This window comes from Rosa chinensis, chromosome 2 (genome assembly GCF_002994745.2).
Source record: "Rosa chinensis cultivar Old Blush chromosome 2, RchiOBHm-V2, whole genome shotgun sequence".
NCBI classification, from domain to species: domain Eukaryota; kingdom Viridiplantae; phylum Streptophyta; class Magnoliopsida; order Rosales; family Rosaceae; genus Rosa; species Rosa chinensis.
Window position 1 is genome coordinate 3,253,510 of NC_037089.1, and position 24,274 is coordinate 3,277,783.

General features: G+C 38.0%; 5 protein-coding genes across 5 annotated transcripts; 2 read left to right on the top strand and 3 right to left on the bottom strand.

Moving 5' to 3' along the window:
* Positions 1-2,296: 2,296 nt before the first annotated feature.
* Positions 2,297-2,977, top strand: LOC112190261 (30S ribosomal protein S21, chloroplastic). The gene has a single exon (XM_040515704.1). It carries the CDS (start codon positions 2,442-2,444, stop codon positions 2,811-2,813), a length of 372 nt encoding a protein of 123 aa, XP_040371638.1. The 5' UTR covers positions 2,297-2,441; the 3' UTR covers positions 2,814-2,977.
* A 3,972-nt stretch (positions 2,978-6,949) lies between these two features.
* LOC112190283 lies at positions 6,950-8,544 on the top strand. Its single transcript, XM_024329712.1, has 2 exons — positions 6,950-6,985; positions 7,648-8,544. The coding sequence occupies exons 1-2, from the start codon at positions 6,950-6,952 to the stop codon at positions 8,542-8,544; spliced, it is 933 nt and encodes a 310-aa protein (XP_024185480.1).
* A 1,053-nt stretch (positions 8,545-9,597) lies between these two features.
* Positions 9,598-12,956, bottom strand: LOC112190289. The gene is made up of 7 exons (XM_024329720.1): positions 12,950-12,956; positions 12,653-12,735; positions 12,335-12,394; positions 10,888-10,946; positions 10,690-10,795; positions 10,065-10,110; positions 9,598-9,848 (listed from the first exon to the last, which is right to left on the bottom strand). The coding sequence occupies exons 1-7, from the start codon at positions 12,954-12,956 to the stop codon at positions 9,598-9,600; spliced, it is 612 nt and encodes a 203-aa protein (XP_024185488.1).
* On the bottom strand, positions 9,753-15,069 carry LOC112183493 (DEAD-box ATP-dependent RNA helicase 52C; the record flags this gene model as incomplete). Its single annotated transcript, XM_040515387.1, has 9 exons — positions 9,753-9,848; positions 10,065-10,110; positions 10,690-11,262; positions 11,992-12,106; positions 12,335-12,414; positions 12,653-12,735; positions 12,893-13,921; positions 14,464-14,547; positions 14,653-15,069. Coding segments are annotated over 3 exons (741 nt in total), but the record flags the coding sequence as incomplete, so codon positions are not given.
* A 5,320-nt stretch (positions 15,070-20,389) lies between these two features.
* On the bottom strand, positions 20,390-21,601 carry LOC112183494. The gene has a single exon (XM_024321880.1). It carries the CDS (start codon positions 21,599-21,601, stop codon positions 20,390-20,392), a length of 1,212 nt encoding a protein of 403 aa, XP_024177648.1.
* Between the last annotated feature and the right edge of the window lie 2,673 nt (positions 21,602-24,274).

Genomic DNA, 24,274 nt, shown 5'->3' on the forward strand with positions numbered 1-24,274 from the left:
ATCCATAATTACGCATGTTCGAACAATTGTGGTTTGAAGTCTACCACAGATGAGCCTACGAGCATTTAGGATAATGCTGATTGTTTTGAACAAATGAACCAAGGCTACATCAAAAGCGACAACACCAAGCATAATCAACAACAACAGACTCTCCTTAAGATCAAAGTGAACTAGGTTCAATCTGAGGACTGTGTGGAAGACTTATTCACTAAGTCATTGCCTAAATTCCACTTTCGAGAAACATGTTGGTAGCATCGTTTGCGGAAGTTATCCGAACTCCCATATATGACCGTAGTCATTAGGGGGAGATGCAGACACCAAGGGGAGATGTCTACATGCATGGTCTCAAAATGTGAATGGTGTGTTGTGCTCTTTTTCCCCTTCGACTGAGGTTATTTTTATCCCACTGGGTTTTTGTTACTCGGTAAGCTTTTTAACGAGGCAACGAGAGAAGCACCGCATTTGAGCAACACATGGGAAAGTGTTCAAGGAAATCTCTATTCTGTGTTTGGCCCAAACTCTAGGTTACTTGACCTAGTGGTAATAGGGTTACATTAGAAGGATCTAGATTCCTATTCAATGTATGATTACTTTCCTTGTATGATTTGGATTCTATGCATTGTAATCCTCTATATAAAAAGGCCCCTATTATCAATGAGAATACACAGCAAATTCCTCTTAATTTTAGCACTGATACAGCAAATTCCTCACCAAACAAGGAAACACCCTATTGATCAAGTATAAAATTTTGAGTCAAACATTCAACTAAAACTGTACTAGTAGTTTCTCCGATCCACAATGGCAAAACTATGAAGTTGTCATTGGATGGTCAAATAAATTAACAATTACAAAGTTTTGTACATGTGATGTTTTATATTAGATAATAAAATGACTAATCATAACTTTTAGGAAGAAAAAAAAGAACTAAAGTGGAATTAAAGCGATATGTTTTAAAAACACTTAATGTCATTGATTTTGAAATTCTAAATTATATAGTCTCTCACCCTATTTAATTACAATTTATTTAAGGAAAATTTAAATTTGATGGTTTCTAACTTTTATTCTTGTTTTAAATGAGAATGCAATTTATAGAAGTTCATTGTGTTTATAATTATAGAATAATATAAGGAAGATATGATTATTATTATTTTTCTTCTAATACATAGATGTTTATTTTAGTCATTTAATCTACATATAAAATCTGATTTGAAATATAAAATAACAAGAATGTGTATTAAGTAATTTGGGGTGTGTATTTAAAATTTCTATTTAGAGAACATGTTTAACTTTTTGTCTATTTTAACAGCTGCACCAAACTCCTAAGTGGTTATCTATTATAATTTTTAGCTATCTCATTCTTAAATATAGAGAGACCGAGATGATGCTCTCTATAATTTAAAACATTCATTTTGAGTTATTTTATGTAATATTGTAATTTATAAATACATTTAAGCTATTTAATCTTCATTTAAAAAATAATATAAATTTAAAATGAGCTAAAATAAATAGCACTGATACAGATATATTTCTAAGGGCAAAGTGGCTAGCTAAAATGACTTTTTAGCTATTTTAGCTAAAATTTGACTCAGAAAGATTGTGGTTTTCCTAAAGGATGGCTGAAAATAAGTTCAATTTGTTAGTTAATAAAATTTGGCAAAGTGAGTTTTTTTGGTTGCACCGCCCCCTATATCTAATTGCATAGTCCAATATGAACCGGTGGATTCATTTTCAGAAAGGAATATGAAAATCCTTCGTTAAAACAGCTCTAAAAAAGTTAGGAAATTAAGATGTTCTAGCTTATGAGGCTCTTGCAATCAAAGCTGTCTTTATGCTGTTGTTTTACATGGATTCCATAATCTTGAGATTGAAGGAGACTCAAGATTGATAGCATATTTTGGCATATTAGATTTATTTTGAGGGACATCCGCTTTCTTTCCAGCCAACTCCATCATGGTTGGTTCGAGCATATCAAGAGAGAAGCTAATTTCTTAACTGAAGTCATTCTTAATACTGGCCATCACTCTGATGTTTCTGTTTGGAGGGACTCTCTCCCTCTTTCAGCTTGAAATGCTTTATTGTTTAATAAGTTAGAGACTGACGGCAGCAAATCCTCTGTCCCTAATTTCCTGTCTCCATCCCTGTGACCCATTCAATTTATGACACCTGTCAATTCTAATTCACAGAACTTAACTCCGTCTCACCATGGTGGGGATTTGCTGTGCGATATCGGTGGCTTCGTTTGGGTATTTGCATCCATGGAACTCTTCCACTGTAGCAGACAAGTACCAGTTCGGCCTTTTGCTTTCTTCCTTCTCCGGCCTTCAATCTCACCAATTTGTTCGTCTTCACGCCCATGACTATTGAGATGATGAAGCAGAGGCATATAAGGTAGAGAGGGAAACCAAAATCAGAAGTCCACGATTTTGCACCAAACTCAATCCATGGCTGCCTCATCCTCTCTCTGCAACTTCCTCTCCTTCCTCACACCCTCAAAGCCCCCATCACAAGCCAAACCCCCACCACCCCATCTCCATCTCTCCCAAACCCAGAAGCCCAGAGACGCCTTCGTCCCTCTAGTCGCCCAACCTGGTCCTTATTTCTCTTCTTCCTCTTCGGAATTGGAGTCCGTCATGAACGCCTCTCTGGCTTATGCCAACACTCTCTTCTTCAAGTCGGCTTACAATGGCCAAGTCATCGTCGACGAGGGCGAGTCCGAGGAGCGCTTGCTCAACCGGTTCCGGCGAGAGGTGATGAGAGCTGGCGTCATCCAGGAGGTTAAGCGGAGGAGGTATTTCCAGAACACACAAGATTAGAAGAAGCTACAGTGGAAGAGTTCCATAAAAGGCAGCTGTTAACGGTGTTAAGAATAGATTTGTTAAAGTAACAAGTGTCATAAATTGAATGGGTCACAGGGATGGAGACAGGAAAATTAGGGACAGAGGATTTGCTGCCGAGACTGACTGTACTAGAATCTTTTCTCTGTAATTTTTTTTTAAATAAATAAATTGTATAGTCCAATATACCCTAGTTTCTTCCCTATTTATTTTAAAGCCTTTATTTTCAAGAACTTATTGTTGCTCTTTTACTGATTTAACCTTGTACCATTTTTTTTAACTATCCCCGCCCAGTATAGTGATTCCTCAATCAATTTTGACTTCGTCGGTGTTTGAAAGGCCTAGGTAGAGTTGGGTATGTGGAAGGGCTGTAGATCTTCTACCAATTCAACAAGAATGGGGACGTGAGGATCAAGTCCTTAGAGCAGATGCACCCATGTATTGATTGTGTGACTAATTGGGCAATTGTTAGCAAATGGACAATGCACCGATGAAAAATTGCCTGACTAATTGTTGGGGCCCACGTGGGGACCAGCTGCCCAGGCAATTGGATGACCAATTCTTGCCCAACCGTTTGCCCGACTGATTGGGGCGGGCTCCACATCTTGCACAAATGTCATAGCTTGTAGACACAAATTTGGGAAATGGTTCTTTATTCACAGTCGTTGGATCTCAATCCGATGGCTGTAATTAAATACCAATGGTAATCTTTCTTTTTTTCACCTAAATATTAATTCAAAAGTTTAAAAAAAAAATCTCAAATGTATTTCAAAAAATTCTGTAAGTACTCATTCTATTTCATAATGGTCATAGAATTTTTTTTCCTAATGATAACTATATGTATATTTTTTTTATTGTGAACGATATATGTGCTTGATATAAAATTTAATTTGTTAAAAAAGATTTATTCATTAATTTTTTATAGTAATATTGTATGATTAATTTCATTATTAATTATTCTATTAATCAAATGATAAGTTTAACATTATTGAGAATTAATAAATTATTCAAATTTGAAGTGTGAATAATGGATTGGTCAGTGACATGGTCAGTTACATGGTCAGTGACATGGTCAGTTACGTGACATGGTCAGTGACATGGTCAGTGACATGGTCAGTGACATGGTCAGTGACATGGTCAGTGACGTGGTCAGTTACGTGGTCAGTTACGTGGTCAGTTACATGGTCAGTTACGTGACCAGTTACAGTTACTTGGTCAGTGACATGGTCAGTTACGTGACCAGTTACATGACTACTTAATTAACATATGCATTAATTTTTTATTAAATTAACATTGTATGATTATTCTAATTGTTAATTGTTTAGTTAATTAAATTATAAGTTTAATGAATTATTCAAATTTGAAGTGTGAATAGTGGATTGGCAGGCAAATTACCTTTCATTGGTGCATCGTATAAGCTGAAGGCAATTGCCAATTTGAGATGAATAGTGGATTGGTAGTACCAATTTGGTTAGCAAATCAGCAATTGCCCTTGGTTCATGGGTGCATTTGCTCTTAGAGCAGATGCACCCATGTATTGATTGGGTGACTAATTGGGCAATTGTTAGCAAATGGACAATGCACCGATGAAAAATTGCCTGACTAATTGCTGGGGCCCACGTGGGGACCAGCTGCCCAGGCAATTGGATGACCAATTCTTGCCCAACCGTTTGCCCGACTGATTGGGGCGGGCTCCACATCTTGCACAAATGTCATAGCTTGTAGACACAAATTTGGGAAATGGTTCTTTATTCACAGTCGTTGGATCTCAATCTGATGGCTGTAATTAAATACCAATGGTAATCTTTCTTTTTTTCACCTAAAAATTAATTCAAAAGTTTTAAAAAAAAATCTCAAATGTATTTCAAAAAATTCTATAAGTACTCATTCTATTTCGTAATGGTCATAGAATTTTTTTTCCTGATGATAACTATATGTATATTTTTTTTTATTGTGAACGATACATGTGCTTGATATAAAATTTAATTTGTTAAAAAAGATTTATTCATTAATTTTTTATAGTAATATTGTATGATTAATCTCATTATTAATTATTCAATTAATCAAATTATAAGTTTAACATTATTGAGAATTAATAAATTATTCAAATTTGAAGTGTGAATAATGGATTGGTCAGTGACATGGTCAGTTACATGGTCAGTGACATGGTCAGTTACATGGTCAGTTACGTGACATGGTCAGTTACGTGACCAGTTACAGTTACTTGGTCAGTGACATGGTCAATGACATGGTCAGTTACATGGTCAGTTACATGGTCAGTTACGTGACATGGTCAGTGACATGGTCAGTTACATGGTCAGTTACGTGACATGGTCAGTTACGTGACCAGTTACAGTTACTTGGTCAGTGACATGGTCAGTGACATGGTCAGTTACATTTCTAGGCAATTGCCAGGAACTGTACTTCTAGGCTGGTTTTCATTTCTCAAATATTTTTTCTTTGTACCCGTATCATTTTACCGAGTTATTTATACTGGGTTAGACTGGATCTTGAGGACCCAATATTTGTTATGTGCTTGCAGAATCTTGTTGTTAATTTTTGGCACATATCCGCACACATGCATGATGCATCTCCGGTCCTTAAATACCAATGCTCCTCAAGCACTCCTAAACAGTACTGTGAGGAACTGCAAGGTCTATTACTACTACAAAAGATCAAAGTAATTACCATTCTAGTTAATTGCAAGGTCTCGTTTTCATTGCAGTGCGGGGCATAGGATAAATATTTCACAACAAATTCAATGAATGATGGATCGGATGATAATCACCAAGCTGGAATAACCAAGCAGAAGAAGGAAATCTAGATAGATAGTTGGATTACAAATTAAAGGATCATACGTACAGAATAGCACAGAAGATGAACATAAAACAATTGAGTACAATTATTAGAGCACAAAGCAACCAAGTTGGCTAGGCGGTAGGGAACAGGATGGACCGGTATAGTATTCGAAAATGCGAGGAGGCTGGAATCGGACAGTAAAACAATTCTCCTTGTCATCGTTCACCTTGGAGATATCAAACTCAAATTGAAATGGTATAGCAGCACTTTGTATGGTATGAATCGCAGGCTCGTACCTTACATCCTCTTCATACGTGTTTTTGAAAGGGGTGGCGACAATGCAAACATTGTTTCCACCTAGATGGAAGAAATGATGGTCCCATGCTTCACGAGGGAGCTCTGGCCGCTTCAGCACATGGATTTCACTGATATTTTCTTGGTTTTCATCCAAGGACATGAGATAAACTACTAGCCTAGTCCCGGGCCAGACACAGGTAGCGGTAAACATTAATTTCTTGTTATGGTGTTCCGGCTGCGGCAGGTCCAGCACTAGAGCTTTGTCCTGAAATGGAAAAGGGCCGCCTTGGCACATACTGGGGACTCTGTTCCATTCCTCTTTCTTTGGTTCGGCGGCACCAAGGTCAAAGCAGTGTATCGAGTGCCCTTCACTGGACGCAAACAACTTGGTGCCCGCAATAGCATAAGAGAACCAGCGAGCACCTGTAGGGAAGTTTGGCAGGGGCGACCAAGTCCCCTGTTTGGGGTCAAATACCTCGAAACTTCCAGGAATGTGGGGACCACTGGACAGAGTGTAAAGTTTTCCGGCCACCTCAGCCATTAACGGCTGACATTTACCTTTGTGTAAAGTCTCCTCCATCTTGACTATGCCGTGTTTGGGGTCCTTGGTATCAAAGGCATAAACGTCTGTGCTGTAATCGCTGCTTAATGCACCTAACGGTCCGAAGTCGCGTTTCAAGTCGCCGGCAAAAACAAACTTGGAGCCCAAAACACCGCAACCAGCTTTACCTCGGAGATGTACGATGGGCCTATTCGCCACTTGCCGTAGTCCTAGTTTCACCGACGGCGATGATGTCAGCAAATCGCTAAGATTGATGGCGCGAACAACATAAGCACCCCAAAAGCGGTTGGCGACTTGTACAGTTTTATAACCTTCATAGATACAAATATATAGAGTCTTATTAACTAAGTCGTCTTCCTCCAGCAACTTCAAGCTGCTTGTGTGCATATGGCGGTGCCGCCTTTCTTCTTCTTCATCTTCTTCACCGTAGCTTCCCGGGTTTAACGGTTTTTCGGTCATGGTGTTTTTCCTCCCAAAGAAGGATGATAATACGGTTCGGGGTCTTCGGGCCTTTTATAAAGATGTTATTCCTTATCACAGATGGATTTACATCCTAATAACAATCGGATTCGAATGAGAGTACTCCTAATTATTATTGGATTGGGAAGAGTACGTAGTTTGTGTATATTGTATAATTATTTTAAATTGTTAGATTTCATTATCTTTTTCTTTTTTTGTTAGATTTCATTATCTTTTAGAGGAGATGCTTTAGAATCCTCTAATATATGGGTTTCTAGCTTAGGGTGAGAAGGGTGATTTTCAGAAGATTCTTAATTAGTCTTTAAGTCTTAACTCGCTATAAACCTTAATGGAATGAAATAAAATTGACACCTCAATTTTCAAAAAATCCTTATTTATTCTTAGTTTTCAAAATTTAGTGTAATTCCCAATAAAAAAAGTGTAATTTTATCTTAATTAGTCTTAATTATTTTTGAACTTTAATGGAATGAAATAATATTTTACCCTATTAATACATTACATATGTCCAATTAATACAAATAGGGCAGTGAATCCCAGCTGCGGTTCATGCCATATTCTCACCTGAGGTGGCTCAAAAGGTACTTTGTATCCCTCTTAGCAGACGAAATCTATGTGATAAACCTTGTTGGAGTCCGGAAAAAAAAAAGTTTTTATTCTGTTAAAACTGCATACTAGATTGCTCGAACCAAAGTGTTGGAGAATGTTTTAACTTCTACATCTCAAGGTGATCCGTACAAAGAATTATGGCGCAGGATTTGGAAAGCAACAGTGCCTGGAAAGGTTCAGATTTATGTTTGGCGTGCATGCTCAAATCTCCTTCCTACAAGAGCCAAACTTTCCACTAAGGGGTATCAAGGTGACCTGCAGTGTCTCCTATGTTCTCATGCTTATGAGGACACTTCCCATGTCTTTTGTAAATGTCCTATTGCTACTGCCATACTCACTGCATCCCCTTTTAATTTGGGGAGTAGCTTACTGCCGTCTTTGGAATTTAAAGAGTGGTTATTGGACCATGCTCGGAATCTGCCAAATGACTTGTTTGCTAAACTCCTCATGATCTTATGGGCCTTGTGGAAAAACAGGAATAATATGTTGTGGAATCATACTAAACAATCGGCTGAGGAGTTGGTACTTAGCTCACTGGCGTGGCTGGAGGAGTTTGGGAAAGCAAACAAAATAAACAAAACTGCTCTCTCAAAACCGAAGCAAGCGTGGAGGCCAGCAGGTTATGGTACATGGAAACTCAATGTTGATGGAAGTTTTCTCCCAGGAATTGCTCATGGAAGAGTCAGGGGTGTCTTGCATGATGATGCAGGACAATTTCGAGCTGCCTTCGCAGCTCCAATCCCAGCTGTTGCGTCAACAAGACAAGTTGAGCTATGGGCCATCAAGGAGGGCTTAAAACTGGTGGCCACAATGCAGGTCAGCAATATCATTATCGAAACAGACTGCCTGGAAGCTGTGTCTTGTATTGCAGAGACCCAATTTACTTATGTTCATGATGAAGGGATAATTGATGATATTCGGCAGGAGCTAAACCATAGAACTGACATTAGTGTGCAGCATAAATAAATTTATTAAAAATATCCCTGCTGTAGAGGCTTTGCAAGGATTAAACAATTCTCAGCTTGGGGAACAAAATATCCAACTTTCTTGGCGTTGCAGTCCTTCAAACAAGCAGCAGCAGGTGCTTTGCTTTAACATAAGAACATAACGGAATTTGCAGACAACACTGACCCCAACTGATATGTATCTGACTCTATTTTCCAGGCTCAGGCAGATCCAAACCAATGGAATGCTGGCTATTATGGATATTAGCTCCGACTCAGCTTCCTATTGTTTTTCTTTGTCCCAGTAAATAAATCCTTACCTGCACATGTATTGAACTCTGTGACGTTGTATGTGATATGCAGTGCTAATGCAATTTCTAAGTGAATTTTTTGCTTTGATCCGAGTTGCCCGGTAATTTCTTAAAAAGTTTGGCTATTAAGGTGGTCTGTTAATCAAAATAATTGCCAATGTGATTTCAAATTTTTTTTTTTTTTCGGTTGCTAGCCAATTATAGGGGATGGATTTTAGCCCTCTGCTCATAATGTGGAGTGCAACATTGACAATCTCACATGTAAAGTGATCCTAGATTCCTAGTCCGTAACTAACCAAGAAAACCACGGTCAGGTACAAATTAGATTCGATGTAAGGAGAGGAAAGATCAACTCATACTTGAAAGTATTGATTCTCAGAATTCAATCAGATACAAGGGTCACTGAATGGGGAAATACTACTAACAAGTTATAATCGGGAACTTCGTTTACAGTTCAGAAAAAACCGTCGCATTTGAAATCAAGCAAAAAGAAAAGTACTCACATTGCTGCCTAAAATAACTAGTACTTGTGCTAGTATTTGGCTATTCCTAAGTGTACAACATGCCGGTATATATACAAAATTCACTATTAACGATTATATTCATGACAACTACTATCCAACAATTGAGGACATTCAAGCTTCATTGTCAGTAGAGCAGGAGTGGAATTCTCTTGTTGGATTGTACCACGTATACATGGACCTCAATCAGCTAAGGCACGCAAGGGTAACTCCACAACTGTGTCTGGTCGGTAAATTGAACGATTAACACACCTTCTTTCCTTCTTGGGCATTTTCTACCGTTTCATTTTCAGTCAATAGATGCTTCTCTTCCTCGTCAAGTCTTTCCAACCATTTCAGTCCAAGATCACATCCTGCTTTTGCAGCGATCTGAAACCGCTCTCTTGCCATTCCTGCCTGGTCTCTTACAAGGCTTTCTGCATTCTTTCTTGCCTTTCTGGCTAAAGAACCCCTTTTTGAAGTCAAGTTCATCACAGATTCTGGGACTTCAACACCTAAGACATGCAAATATGTTATTAAGACTGAAAGTTCTTGACATGGGAAAACGGAAATATAAGTTCTGGCTGCAACAGACCATTATTTCCATTTGAAGAATCACCCTACATAGAAATGGATCTATGGCAAGAACTTAACATACTGCAGTTATTCATTGGGAACCTTGACGATTATTCTGCAATAACATAAAAGAAGCATGGTGGGGAATAACAGACCTTGAAGAAGAAGAGACCCATATGCTATAGCGGCACCAGCATGTCCCTGCATATATTAAATTAAAAGAACAGGTCAAAACAGAGCACTAGTTGAAGAAACAATGATATTCTCAGTATAGAGTCTGAGCGGAATCAAACGTAACAAACTTCTAAATATTTATTTTGTAAATAATAACTCTGTCAGACTAATTTTAACGGTGTGCAAACAGTATCTCCCCCAATTTTTGTTTCTCTCGCTTAATTCCATTTCTTCATAAAGTAGAACATCCAAGCATGGCATTACTGATAATAGTATAAATTATAAAATGCCACTTCCTTGATTAAAGGAGGGAGTGAGAGAGTTGGACCGACTTAGCACTCAGTTCAGTCAGTTGTAAACACAAGCCACTGCTGCTCAAGCCAAAAATGTAAACTTTTTAAGTTGCTCACAGTCAAATGACAAAATAATCTATCAAGTACCCTAGGCCCATTCAGAGATCTCTGGTTTTGCTCAACAAAGATCTATAACTAGTAAAAAAGATCAAATTTAATGAAAACCTATAACTACTACAATAGTTCAAATGTAATCAACCTCATTGACTAACATGGTCCAAAACTTGGTAAGCAGTAACAGGAGCTTCATTACCTTCTCTGATGCCCTATGGAAACACCATAAGTCAGAGACTCGGAGGCAACATCTTTCTAGACACAGTCTCTGGTCAGATACACAGCACCCAGAAGGTAAAGAGTACCTAGATGCAACTAAAAAAATACCATGCTCCAATTAGACTTTGAAATAGATTCTGGAAGAACTTTTATTTGCCCCGACATTGTGAAAATCTACCTGGTCAACTGCCTTCCCAGATAATGGAAAGCTTGTTGATCTGACAGGACATATTCATTCTAAAAAGCACCCAAGCAAGGTCATAATTAATAGTGAAAAGATAAAGAATATCAGAGGAAAAAATTATACAACAAAACAATTGGAAAATCCCAAACAGAAACCAAAAGAATATTGAGCAAGAATCCCCAACTTTATCACATCAGTCATCAAAATTCAAACATCGGGAATGAAACCTATAAAACTAACATATTTCATGTACAAATTCTTCATAAGAGCAGCAACGATACAATTTGCTCAGAGTTTATACCTCAACTCTAAGACGACGAGCGAGTTCATATTCTATATGTTACCTCATTTCTGTCCCAAAACCAAATGCTGCAAACCATCAGAAACCCAAAGTATCAATTTGTTCCTTATGTTTCCCACATTTTCTCAGAAAGCAAAGTATATATGCAACATACATACAAAGCACGCAAATTAAGAACAAAAAGGGACATTTTTCTCCTTGATTTTGTTTTCAGTTTCAATAACCCCTGCTCTGGCTCCTTTTATCTTCAAGGTTATTAATGCTACAGTATTAACAGCAAATATAATGACTTCCTCTTCTTCAAGTGTGCAGTCAATTTCTCAAAATATTGGTTCCCAAGTTTTTAGCAGCACCTCTAGTAGTGGCAGAAACGTGTACTGTTTGCTACGAAAGGAAATTACATTGCATATATGCATGCTTTAGTCCAAACAAGATTACTTTACCAAAAAGCTCGAATCCACATGAAATTGTCTAACCCCTATGTATAGACAGCGTCTTACATCCCATACAGAACAGGGGATCAAAGAATCTTCATACACTAGACATACACATCACTGGTCCTCTAGATAAAATATCCTTGTGACACAAATCCAATTAAATAGTCATATCCCCTCCCTCAAACTAAAAAAACAGAACTCAACCAGCACAATGATCAATGACTAATGCAAACATCCTCCTAGATCTTATGCTGAAAAAGTAATAAGAACATTTATAATTCAAACCCCTTCAGGACAGAAACAACACACTCCAACTCCAAAAATCAATTAAAGGTTAAAAAATTTACAGATAATACTGACCTTCAAGCTAAGATGCCTCCACCTTCTTAAAGACACACAAGCTGACCAAAGCTTAAAAACGACATAACTAAAAGTTGAATCCTTGGATGCATATATGACTGCTTAAGCTTCCATCCTGCGAGACAAGGATGCATATATATATATATATATATATATAAGGTTACATTTGATAGTTGAAGGATCATAGTCATTACAAAAGCATATGGTGGACCAGAAGACATATATATTTGATAAGACATATATATTTGATTTGCATCTCAAACGGTCATGAATACAGCTAATATAGGAAGTTTGAACCGCCACCAAAAATCCTATTATTTGTAACAACATAGTGAAAAGCAACCTGGTCAACTGCCTTCTCCAGATAATGGAAAGCTTGCTGATCCGATTGGACATACTCATTCTAAAAAGCACCCAAGCAAGCTAGCATCATAAAGTAATAATAAAATGGTTAAGAATATCAGAGGAGAAAGAAAATAAAACAAAACAATTGGAAAATTCCCAACCGAAAACAAAAGAATATTGATCTAGTAGGGAAATTTTATCACATGAGTCATCAGAATTCACACATCGTGGACAAAACCCATAAAAACTAATATATTTCACATAGAAATTGCTTGATAAGGGCAGAAATGATACAATTTTCTTAGAGTTTATATACCTCAACTCTAAGACGACAAGCGAGTTCATATTGTGCATCTGCATCACCCATATTTGCCGCTTCAACTAACAAGGCAGCTCCTCCTGTTATGAAGAAAACAGCAAAACTATGAATTACATGACATCTTTGCCCGATGATACATCACACAGTAGTATTGTTGGGAATGCAGACCACCACCAGTGAAGTGACACAAAATAATGAAGAAAAGAGTTGATTAATCTTTTCAGAAAGTACACTTACATGGCTTTGCATGCCCTTGGGACACTGTATTTCAAATGCAATCTGGACAACCAATACCTGGCATGGGTATTTGAGTTGTCAGTCTCTAGAGCCAACTCAAAGTTCTCCTTTGCTGCCTGATGTGATCAAAACAATCGTGTCAGAACAGAGACTTTTTCTTTCTATTATCCCAATTTCAAAAACAAACCCAAAATTATGATCAGAAGCAAGGAGGGGGTAATGCTCCAGCCTTCCCTATTTGCTTTGAATGATACTCCATATCTTGCCTCTGATTTGGAAGCCAAAATCTTACCCAACAATTAACCAACAGCAAATTAACTAATGAGGGCAATTGAAAGCAAATCTCGGATTTCATGCCACTGGCCTTTTGTTATAAATGTTACTCCTTTCCTGTCACAGACTCACAGGCTTCAATTTCACCCAAGATTTAATTTCAAGGTAAGATCACAATCTACATCTTCATATTACTAATCAAGACACCAGCTTTCTATCCCTTTTTCTGGGTTCTCACTAGTTCGCCAATTCTAACTCCAGCTCCGGCATTGAGACCAATATTTACTTGTTGAAAAGGTAAAAAGCCCATCACCACATTACCCTCCAAACTCCTTATTAAAGAATCCTGGTTTTCACCACCAAAACTCAACCCCACCTACAGAATACATACCAATGTGTAATATGAATCCAAAAATGGGGTCTTTACCCTTAATAGAGGAATGAGACGGCGATCATTGAGCTTGCAGTAATCGATGACTCTATCAACTTCCTTCAAAGCACTCCACCCTTTGGCTATTAACTCCATCGCCTTCTTGTTCCTATCGTGCATCGCACTCTTGCACCTGGGGGAGGCATGTCCATTCTTTGAACTATCTTCCTTCTTTGAGGTTCAAAACCCATGTCCAACATCCTATCAGCCTCATCTAGTGCCAAGTATTTGATCATCTTGAGTGAAACTCGTGACCTTTCAATCATGTCCACTAAGCGCTCTGGAGTGGCGACTAGGATATCAACACCTCTCTCCAAATCACGAAGCTGCAAGGTCAACGAAGGCATCAGTACCAAAAATGAAAAGTTTCCATGTTTCTAAACCAGAAAATTAAAGAATAGTGCATGATGACTTTAGTATATCAGAAGAATGTAATGCACAAGAATGACACCATACAGTCATACTGCATTCACCTATCTGACTATCTTACATGATATCAAAACAACAAAACCCTGAACCCGATCAGCTACAATCTATCAAAAGCAATGACAACCCAGTGTGAAAAAGAAGGAAATGCAAATGAAAAGCACAGAGAATAGGTAATCAAATAGAAGCCAGACTGAAAATAAAGACCACTTGGATAGAAACTAAGGCATCACCATGAAAGCCATCTGCCCTAGTCGACCTTATGGCAAGTAACAGTCTCAAAAATTACACCATGACTCGAAAACCAACTATCCACCAGCAACCCAATTGGATTAGCATATAACAAGTTCAACAAAAAGCACAGAACAAGTAATCACAAAAACAGCATAGTGTATCTGGGCTTCATCAATAACAATTAACAATGAGGACAAGAGACACAAACCTGCTGACCCATCGGCGCTCCACCATAAACAACAGCCATTTTTGCTCCACTCTGATAAGCAAACTTTCCAGCTTCCACAAATATCTGCCACACAACCATTTTACAGCATCAAACCTCCAACAAAATCAACACGAAAACCACAACCCATCAACACCTCTAAGTCACCAAAAATCCGAGAAAAACACACACCTGACTGGTCAACTCTCTCGTCGGAGACAAAATGAGAGCTCTGGGAAACACAGTCCAACCATCACCACCATTACTCTGAGACCTCTCCACACACTTGGTCAACACACCACTGATAATGGGGAAGCAAAAAGCCGCCGTCTTTCCGGACCCGCTCTGAGCACAAGCCATCAAGTCCCGGCCGGCCATGGCTATAGGAATCGCGTGGCGCTGAACCGGCGTTGGCTTCACGTACCTACACCTCTTGATGTTGTTGTTCAAGCACTCCCCCAAATCAATCTCCCCAAAAGTGCTCGCCGGCGCCGGCACGTCCTTGCAGCTCGCCTCCACCGGAATATCCTCGTAAGCATCGAAATTTATACCCACATTGCTGACGTCATCCCCCTCCTCACATTCAGCTGCTCGAATTTCCCGGACACGTCATGAAATGCCTCCCTGTTCGGCCTCGGCGTCTGCGCCCAACCTCGACTGTCCTCAGACTCATTGTAACCGTTTTCAAAAGAAAGAAGCAAACTTTACCACGCCGGAAAAATGGAAGAACAGAAGAAAGCTTGAAAATGCTCTGTGCTTTCTTGGATTGGGGGGTGAAGAAGATGATGGGTCTGCGTTTATATAATGTGGGTGGTTAAGAGAGAGAGATTGAAAGGGTTTTAGGGGAGGTGTACGGACTCAGAGAGAGAGAGAGTGAGGTAGTGGGTGTGGGTTTGGTTTAATGGACTCGACGTATTTGTTGAGAATGACTAATGGCCTAAATGGGGTAAGAGAGAGAGGGAAAAAAGTGCCATTATTTAATTAAAAGAAAGGGTTTTTATTTTTTTTTTGTTCTTCCTTCTCCGCCATTAAAAGACCTGCAAAACCCTAAAAACCCCAATTGGATGCTGACAGAGAGAGAGAGAGAAAAGAGAGGTTCCAATAGGGCAGGATATGTGGGAGAGTGGAACAAAAGCATTTTGTTTTTCGCGCGTTGGTTTAATGCGCGCGTGGTTTTGTGGCAGAAAAACGCCTGAGAAGGCTGGGATTTTCTATGACGAAAATAGCCTTGCTCTTTCTAGCTTATGTCGGAGAGGTTCTGTTTTGTATGACATACGGTGGGGGCGCTGGGGGAGGGGATTGTTGCTTCTGGAAAATATCTTCGACGTTTGGAGTTTGTAGGCTACCACGCGTATAGAATGCGAGTGGCAGTTCCATCTCGGACCGGAGAGTATAATGGACATTTTGGATTTTTCTTGCTAAATACGGTTAACTCTCGAAGACTTTGGACTCTGGACTTTGGAGGAGTACTTTCTTCACTGTATGTTTCCAAGGAATAATAACTGAATTTTGTTTTAATTAAGGAATTTGAAAATTTTCGTTCAAAACAAAATATTTGTTTGAAATCAAAATAATGTACTTGAATTTCAAATGATTTGGTCTTCTTGTTTAAACCATGGACAAAATCTATTCCAAAAAAAAAAAAGAAAAAAAAAAGGACAAATTATTGTATGGTTTATTGTATATGTGGTGATTCAAAAGAATATGATTGACTCTTATATTTGCTCCGCAGATTTGTTGGTATTTCATTTGCCATGTTGTAGTCCAGAACAATAAACTATGATGGTAGATCAGCAGAGTTATTTTCATCATTTTAAGTAAGACTAATTGTAATCAATGATGATCGATGAGCAAAGTTAACTTATCCATTTTTACCCTAATCACTCACTTAGCATCTTTGTCTTAACAACTTAGCTAGCTCAAAAAGCACAACCACTCAACCAAGGTCCCAAAAATATGATGCCAAAAATACCCTAATCATATCTTGGTTCACTTAAACAATATCACAACAACTTGCGTTAGCATTTTGGAGATTACAAATTCTAACTCACCGCAGCAGTACAAGAATTGAGAACATTTAAGCTTCACTCACGTTAGAGATTTTTCAAGACTAAAAGTTCTCTTGTTGGACTGTAGTATGGTTACGTGGATCAGAATCAATTTAGTCACACGAGAATAACTCAAGTGCTATAACCAGTCGGATAATGAATAGATTAAATGAGTTCTTTTCCTCCTTAGGTGCTCAATCATTTAATTTCTAGAATGCTTCTCTTTCCCGTGCAGTCTTTCACTCTACTGTCACATCTTGCTTTCGCATCAATCTAAAACCGCTCTCTTGCCATTTCTTTTGGCTAAGCAACCTTTTTTTAAAGTCAAAGTTCGTCACATATTCTCATATTTTTAAGGACAACTTCCCTTTGACGGATAGACATATACAACAGAAAAGGTTCTTGTTAACAAACAAAAAAATTACATAAATAATCACTACACTATGACCCATCTAAAATTTTACACTATGATCGTACCAGGATAATTGGGTTTTTGAAAGTGAGCCTCAAATATATGCTTGTTCCTCCATTTCCATATGAACTAGCATTTGAAAACAAAGGTAGAGCACCACAGATTCCCAGCATTACATTTGGATTTGCAAAGAAGATTAGTCTGCAACCAACCTTCCCAACTCATGGAAAAAGTAAATCTAACCGACTGAAGTAAAGTGAAAGAATTCCACACATTAACAGCAGCAGGGCAATCTTTAAACAGATGAGAAAGGGACTCACTATTGCTGCGGCATATAGGACAAGTATCATCATGGGTGAGATTCCTTTTAACTCTGTGAGCATTGGTGAGAAGTTTACCATGACAGAGAACCCATAGAAATGTCTTGAGCTTTGGGGGAATTTGCATTTTCCAAATAAATTTCCAAGGAGAGTTACTTTGATCATAGTCCTCAAAGAAAATGTTGTAAGCTGACTTGACTGAAAATGAACCATTAGAAGTGCAGCCTCAAATTTGAATGTGATTTCCACAACCATCAAAACCAGGAGGAATGCGCAAAATTTGATCAATAATATCAGCAGGGAGACAAGAGGAAAGCAAATTTAAGTCTCATCCATTATCATTCCAAAAGCTACAGATAGTAGCATTAATATTAACAGTAGAATCTGGCAAGACATAATTGATAAGGGGAATAGGAGGGAACCAGACGTCAGTCCAAAATCTAATTGTTCTACCATCACCAACCCTCCAAATTAAACCTTTTTTCAACAAGTTAACACCATGAAGAACACTTCTCCAAGTACTAGAACAATCCTTAGATTGCTGATAGTTTTGACCAAACAAAAAGCTATGTTTCAGATACTTTTCTCTATAAATTGAAGCCCACAAACCAGTATCATTTTGAAATAACCTCCACCCAGCCTTAGCAAGCATAGATTGATTCATATCAGAAGATTTCTTGATACCTAAACCACCGAGATTCTTAGGCAAACAAACAGTATCCCAGTTCACCAAATGAATTTTTTTTCTTACTGTCATTATCACCCCACAAAAAGTTTCTATTTATTTTGTCTAAGTCATCACAAATATACATGGGCAATCTAGCAGTCTGCATAGCATAATTAGGAATAGCAGCAGTAACTGAATGAATTAAAGTCAATCTGCCAGCTAAACTTAGAACTTTGCATTTCCAACCAGCCAATCGACTTTGAACTTTATCCAAGATGCTAGCATAAGTAAACTTAGTAACACGAGAATGAATTAGAGGCATACCTAAGTATTTTCCCAGATCAGTAATAAGAGGAAAGCCACAAGTGGTGCTGATATCCAAAGCAAGCTCTTTGCTCGTGTTAGGGGAGCAGAAGATGAGAGACTTTTCATAACTGATTGAGACGCTTTAACAGCTTTCCAAACTCCAACATCAACAGCAGATTTAATTAAATGGGACAATTTCTCCATGCAAAGAACAAAGATATAGGGTGAAAGAGGATCACCTTGTCTTATTCCTCTTTGAGCTTTAAAAGATTGAGTAAGCTCACCATTAAGACAAATTTGAAAGCTTGTAGAGGTAACACAACTCATAATAAGTTTCACAAGAGGTTGAGGGAGAAGAGATTCATATAAAACCGACTCAATGAAATGCCAGCTAAGACGATCATATGCTTTAGATAAATCAACCTTCCAAGCAAAAAAACCTTTCTTGCCAGCAGATTTCTTGAATTTAAAGAGAACTTCCTGAGCAATCATTATATTGTCTGAAATTTGTCTACCAGGGACATAACTAACCTGATTAGGGCTGATTAGCTTTTGCATCAACGGTCGAATTCTTGCCACAATGATTTTTGAAATTACCTTATAAACAGTATTGCACAAGCTGATAGGTCTGAATTGCACCATGCTTTGAGGTCCACTCACTTTAGGAATTAAAGAGATAATGGTATGATTTAAACCACAAGGAATTTCACCAGAAGTAAAGGCATTATGCACAAGAGAAAGAACTTCTGTAGCATAAATACTCCAAAACTTTTGGTAGAAAGCAGCAGGAAAGCCATCGAAGCCAGGAGCTTTGAGACCTCCAATTGAGAACATGGCAGTTTTAACCTCATACATATCAATTGGAGTACATAGACCAATCAGCTCATCAGATTCAAGAGTAGGAAAAAGCCAAGGAATAACAAATCTGGGATCATTAGTGGTAGAATCAGAAAAAAGCTTTTGGAAAAAAGCAACAGCAATGTCTTTTAAAGAATCTGTCTTAGTTTGCCAAGCCCCATTTTCATCAAATAATCCTTCAATTTTATTCCTCCTCCTCCTCACAAGAGTACTCAAGTGAAAGAACCTAGTATTTCTATCACCTCCTTGTAACCATTTATCTCTCGATTTTTGTTTCCAAAAAAGATTTTCCTGATCTCTCAAAGTTTCATACTCAGTCATAAGCTTAGCTTCAAGTTTGAGAAGAAAAGGATTGTTGTACCTGTCTGTAGCTCTTTGAATTCCACCAATGCGGGCAAGTAGCTGTCTTTTCCTTTTGAAGATATTACCAAAAGTATGTTGATTCCAGTCCAAAAGAGCATGAGAAAGAGCATTAGTTTTTTCAACAAAAGAACCATGAGAATTTTTCCAGGTAGTATCAACATAAGGAGCAAAATCATTGTGAGTCATCCACATAGCCTGAAATCTAAAAGGGATAGCAGCTCTATTCACAGAGTTATTAGAATGAAGTTGTAAAAGAATAGGACAATGATCAGATTTCATTTTAGCTAAATGTCTAATAAAAGCATCAGGAAAGGAAGATCTCAATCACAAGTGCAAAAAGCTCTGTCCAGTCTTTCTTTAATTCTATTATTAGACCAAGTAAACTTGGATCCAATGAATCCCATATCAATTAAGGAGTAATGATCTACCCACTGCTTAAGACCTCCAATTCTTCCACGCATAGAACCAAAATTTTTATCAGCAGAGGAATAAAGCTCATTGTAATCACCAATAAAAATCCAAGGCAGCTGATGTGTTGAAACCAGGTGATCAAAATAATTCCATAGATTACTTCTAACAGAGTTAGTAGGACTAGCATAAAGCACAGTGAGCATCCATTTGATACCATCAGGGAAAGTAACTTTAACTGTGATTGATTGACAATTTTTATCGACAAAATGGATATTACAGAGATTAGAGTTCCAAAATAGCCAAATGCCACCAGAAAAACCATTGGCTTCAACAATTGTATAATCAGAAAATCCAAGAGATATGAGTGAATCTTTAGCTCTAGAAAATTGGACCCGAGGTTCACAAACAGCCAAAATATCAATTGAATGTAATTTAACAAGATCTGTAATGTCAGATCTAAACTTCTCACTTCCTGCACCTCTAGAATTCCAAAAGAGAACTTTACTCATTGGAAAGCAGATAATGTGAGAGTTGAAACCCAAAGTCAATTATCAACCATATCCTCCACATTGGAGGATAGGTTAGTATTCTCACCAGAGACAATAGATATCATGTTGTTCAAGTTATCAAAAGCAAAGACAGAACATACCTGGCCATTGCTAATAGAACTATCATTAGGCGAATCCATTTCAGTGCAAGATGACTCCAAATTTGTACAGCTCTCAGGAGGGCAATTCCCAAATTCGACAGAGAAATTGGATGGAGGATGTGAATCTTGAATTGAGATGGAAGGAGCTGGAGAGTTATTTTTGTCAGTGGTATTAGGCTGAGATGATGCAATTGACTTCTTCACTGTGGAGCTCACAGCGTATTTTCTAGGAGTCTGAGTCGAACTTTTTCCAGCATTGAATTTAGGCACAAGTGGTCTCAAATTAGACTTTCCATTAGTTATGTCTTTGAGAGGCTTTTTAAGAGATCCATGAGATTTACTAGCTGAGGTGCTCTTGCTAGATGTAGAAGCTTGCTGCGAATTATCAAAAATGGTCTTATTGGCTTTCTTTTGAACTTGTTTCCACATATGCACTACTGCAGGTTCAGAATTGTCTTTAGCATTCAGAGAGTCAATAGTAGTAGATTGTACCTCTTTGAGAGCATTATCCTCACCTTCAACAAAGGTCTCAAGAAGAGCGAATCTCGAACCAGATTGCACAGATGCACTGTTAGCAGGAATCTTGCTAGAGTTGGCTTTTTTGTTTTTATAGGACATGAGCATCCATGGTCCATGACCAAGAACAGTTGCTTTCACAACCTTATCAGCAATTTCCATGTCACTACTCTGATGGCCAGCTTTGATAGGCAAAGCAACTTCAGTGGGATATTGACTAGAGTTTATTGCAGAAGAAACTGGGGGCGTAGAAGTCTCAGCATTCACATGAGTGTCAACATCAGGAGTAGGTCTAAGAGGTGCAGAGTGAGGGCAATTAGCTTTGGCATGTCCATAGCAGCCACAATTGAAACAAATTAGAGATATTCCCTTATAAACAACACCATAGGCAACCCCTTCAATCTCCACAAAAGGTTTCAAAGGTACCTGTAGATCAATTTCAACACAAATTATGGCAAATTTCCCTCGAGCTTGAGCTAAAGTTAGCCTATCAACTTTGATAACAGTTCCCAGAACTTTACCCACCACCTTAAGTGTATAATCCTTGAAATATCTAACAGGTACACCCAAAATTCTCACCCATACAGCCATATTATTTATTTTTTCATTATTGGGATCAAAATTGGGACGCCATTTTTGAACAACCAAGGTTTGTCCAGCCAGAATCCAAGGACCTCCACATAGGGCAACATTAAGATCAGATTCTAGAGTAAATTTAACTATTCGATCAGCTGCCAAGGGCCTTGAGGGTTCCATTTTCGTTTGAGACCACTATGCATAAACGTATAAGCATTCTTGACATTAGGCTTTCCCATCAATTTCACAATAACAGCACAACGCCACTCGATATCTAGTTTATCATTGACTCGTTGAGAAAAACAAACATTCGGAGCAATCGTACCTTCAGTGATAGTGTAGTCCTCATCAGTCATCACAAAATCTTCAATTGCAGCTTTGCCATAGTGACTGAGGGGGTTGAGGAGACGAGCCGCATAGCTAGTCTAATCAAGAGAATGACCAGGTAAAGGAGAGGCAGGTTCGGCATCGGTGATTTGTGCTGCCATGAGTTTATCGCAGAGAACATCATTTGCTCGGAATCGCTTGTTTTAATTTGCATAAATAGGGTCATCTCCGCCACTCCCCGGCGGGAGGGCGGAGAAGGTGAAAATAGGAGAGGACGCCGTCACAAGAGAAGGAGCGGAGTGCTCAATCAGTGGTGAAATCAATGTCGTGATGGTGGTTGTGTAGTAGCTACGAACGAGGTGAAGAGGAGAGAAAATTCGCCGCGCGTGAAGCGCGTAGTCAAGAGAGTCCACACGTCACGCTTGATTACTGAAGACTTTGGACTTTGGAGGAGTACTTTCTTCACTGTATGTTTCCAAGGAACAATAACTTAATTTTGTTTTAATTAAGGAATTTGAAAATTTTCGGTCAAAACAAAATATTTGTTTGAAATCAAAATAATGTACTTGAATTTCAAATGATTTGGTCTTCTTGTTTAAACCATGGACAAAATCTATTCCAAAAAAAAAAAAAAGGACAAATTATTGTATGGTTTATTGTATATGTGGTGATTCAAAAGAATATGATTGACTCTTATATTTGCTCCGCAGATTTGTTGGTATTTCATTTGCCATGTTGTAGTCCAGAACAATAAACTATGATGGTAGATTAGCAGTGTTATTTTCATCATTTTAAGTAAGACTAATTGTAATCAATGATGATCGATGAGCAAAGTTAACTTATCCATTTTTACCCTAATCACTCACTTAGCATCTTTGTCTTAACAACTTAGCTAGCTCAAAAAGCACAACCACTCAACCAAGGTCCCAAAAATATGATGCCAAAAATACCCTAATCATATCTTGGTTCACTTAAACAATATCACAACAACTTGCGTTAGCATTTTGGAGATTACAAAGTCTAACTCACCGCAGCAGTACAAGAATTGAGAACATTTAAGCTTCACTCACGTTAGAGATTTTTCAAGACTAAAAGTTCTCTTGTTGGACTGTAGTATGGTTACGTGGATCAGAATCAGTTTAGTCACATGAGAATAACTCAAGTGCTATAACCAGTGGGATAATGAATAGATTAAATGAGTTCTTTTCCTCCTTAGGTGCTCAATCATTTAATTTCTAGAATGCTTCTCTTTCCCGTGCAGTCTTTCACTCTACTGTCACATCTTGCTTTCGCATCAATCTAAAACCGCTCTCTTGCCATTTCTTTTGGCTAAGCAACCTTTTTTTAAAGTCAAAGTTCGTCACATACTCTCATATTTTTAAGGACAACTTCCCTTTGACGGATAGACATATACAACAGAAAAGGTTCTTGTTAACAAACAAAAAAATTACATAAATAATCACTACACTATGACCCATCTAAAATTTTAGTCATTGACTTTTGAAAAATTTAACTTTAGTTACTTATATTTAACTTTCCACTACATTTTTGTTATTGCAGTCAAATTCATTATTAAACATCATTAAAACTAATGAAATGACCAAAGTGAAATGAGAGTCGGAGATATATTGTCATCTTTTTAAAAGAATTGCGGATAAAAAAAAAGATTAAGTTGCTTTCTCGTGTAACTATTGACATCTTTCAAAATTCACAACCGATAGTATTAGAACGAATAGGGATAAAATTAATCACAAATTTGATCATCACAATTGTCAAAATTTGGTGGTGAATCCAAATTCGATAAATTCGGTGCAGAACAACAGTGCTGCTCAAGCCAGAAATGTAAACTTTTTACGTTGCTCACATAATCAAATGACAAGATACTCTATCAAGTAATCTAGGCCCATTCAGAGATCACTGGTTTTGCCGAACAAAGATCTATTACTACTACAAAAGATCAAAGTAATTACCATTCTAGTTAATTGCAAGGTCTCGTTTTCATTGCAGTGCGGGGCATAGGATAAATATTTCACAACAAATTCAATGAATGATGGATCGGATGATAATCACCAAGCTGGAATAACCAAGCAGAAGAAGGAAATCTAGATAGATAGTTGGATTACAAATTAAAGGATCATACGTACAGAATAGCACAGAAGATGAACATAAAACAATTGAGTACAATTATTAGAGCACAAAGCAACCAAGTTGGCTAGGCGGTAGGGAACAGGATGGACCAGTATAGTATTCGAAAATGCGAGGAGGCTGGAATCGGACAGTAAAACAATTCTCCTTGTCATCGTTCACCTTGGAGATATCAAACTCAAATTGAAATGGTATAGCAGCACTTTGTATGGTATG

What these genes read in the sequence shown, in the direction of transcription:
- LOC112190261 (XM_040515704.1), top strand. Translation starts at nt 2,442, where the DNA reads ATGGCTGCCTCATCCTCTCTCTGCAACTTCCTCTCCTTCCTCACACCC.
- LOC112190283 (XM_024329712.1), top strand. Translation starts at nt 6,950, where the DNA reads ATGGTGTTTTTCCTCCCAAAGAAGGATGATAATACG. An exon ending in CAAAGAAGGATGATAATACG is followed by an intron (nt 6,986 to 7,647) that starts GTTCGGGGTCTT and finishes ACTGCATACTAG; the next exon opens with ATTGCTCGAACCAAAGTGTT.
- LOC112190289 (XM_024329720.1), bottom strand. An exon ending in CTGGGAAGGCAGTTGACCAG is followed by an intron (nt 10,796 to 10,887) that starts GTAGATTTTCAC and finishes AGTTGCATCTAG; the next exon opens with GTACTCTTTACCTTCTGGGT. An exon ending in TGGGTCTCTTCTTCTTCAAG is followed by an intron (nt 9,849 to 10,064) that starts GTCTGTTATTCC and finishes TGCATGTCTTAG; the next exon opens with GTGTTGAAGTCCCAGAATCT.
- LOC112183494 (XM_024321880.1), bottom strand. Translation starts at nt 21,601, where the DNA reads ATGGCTGTATGGGTGAGAATTTTGGGTGTACCTGTTAGATATTTCAAG.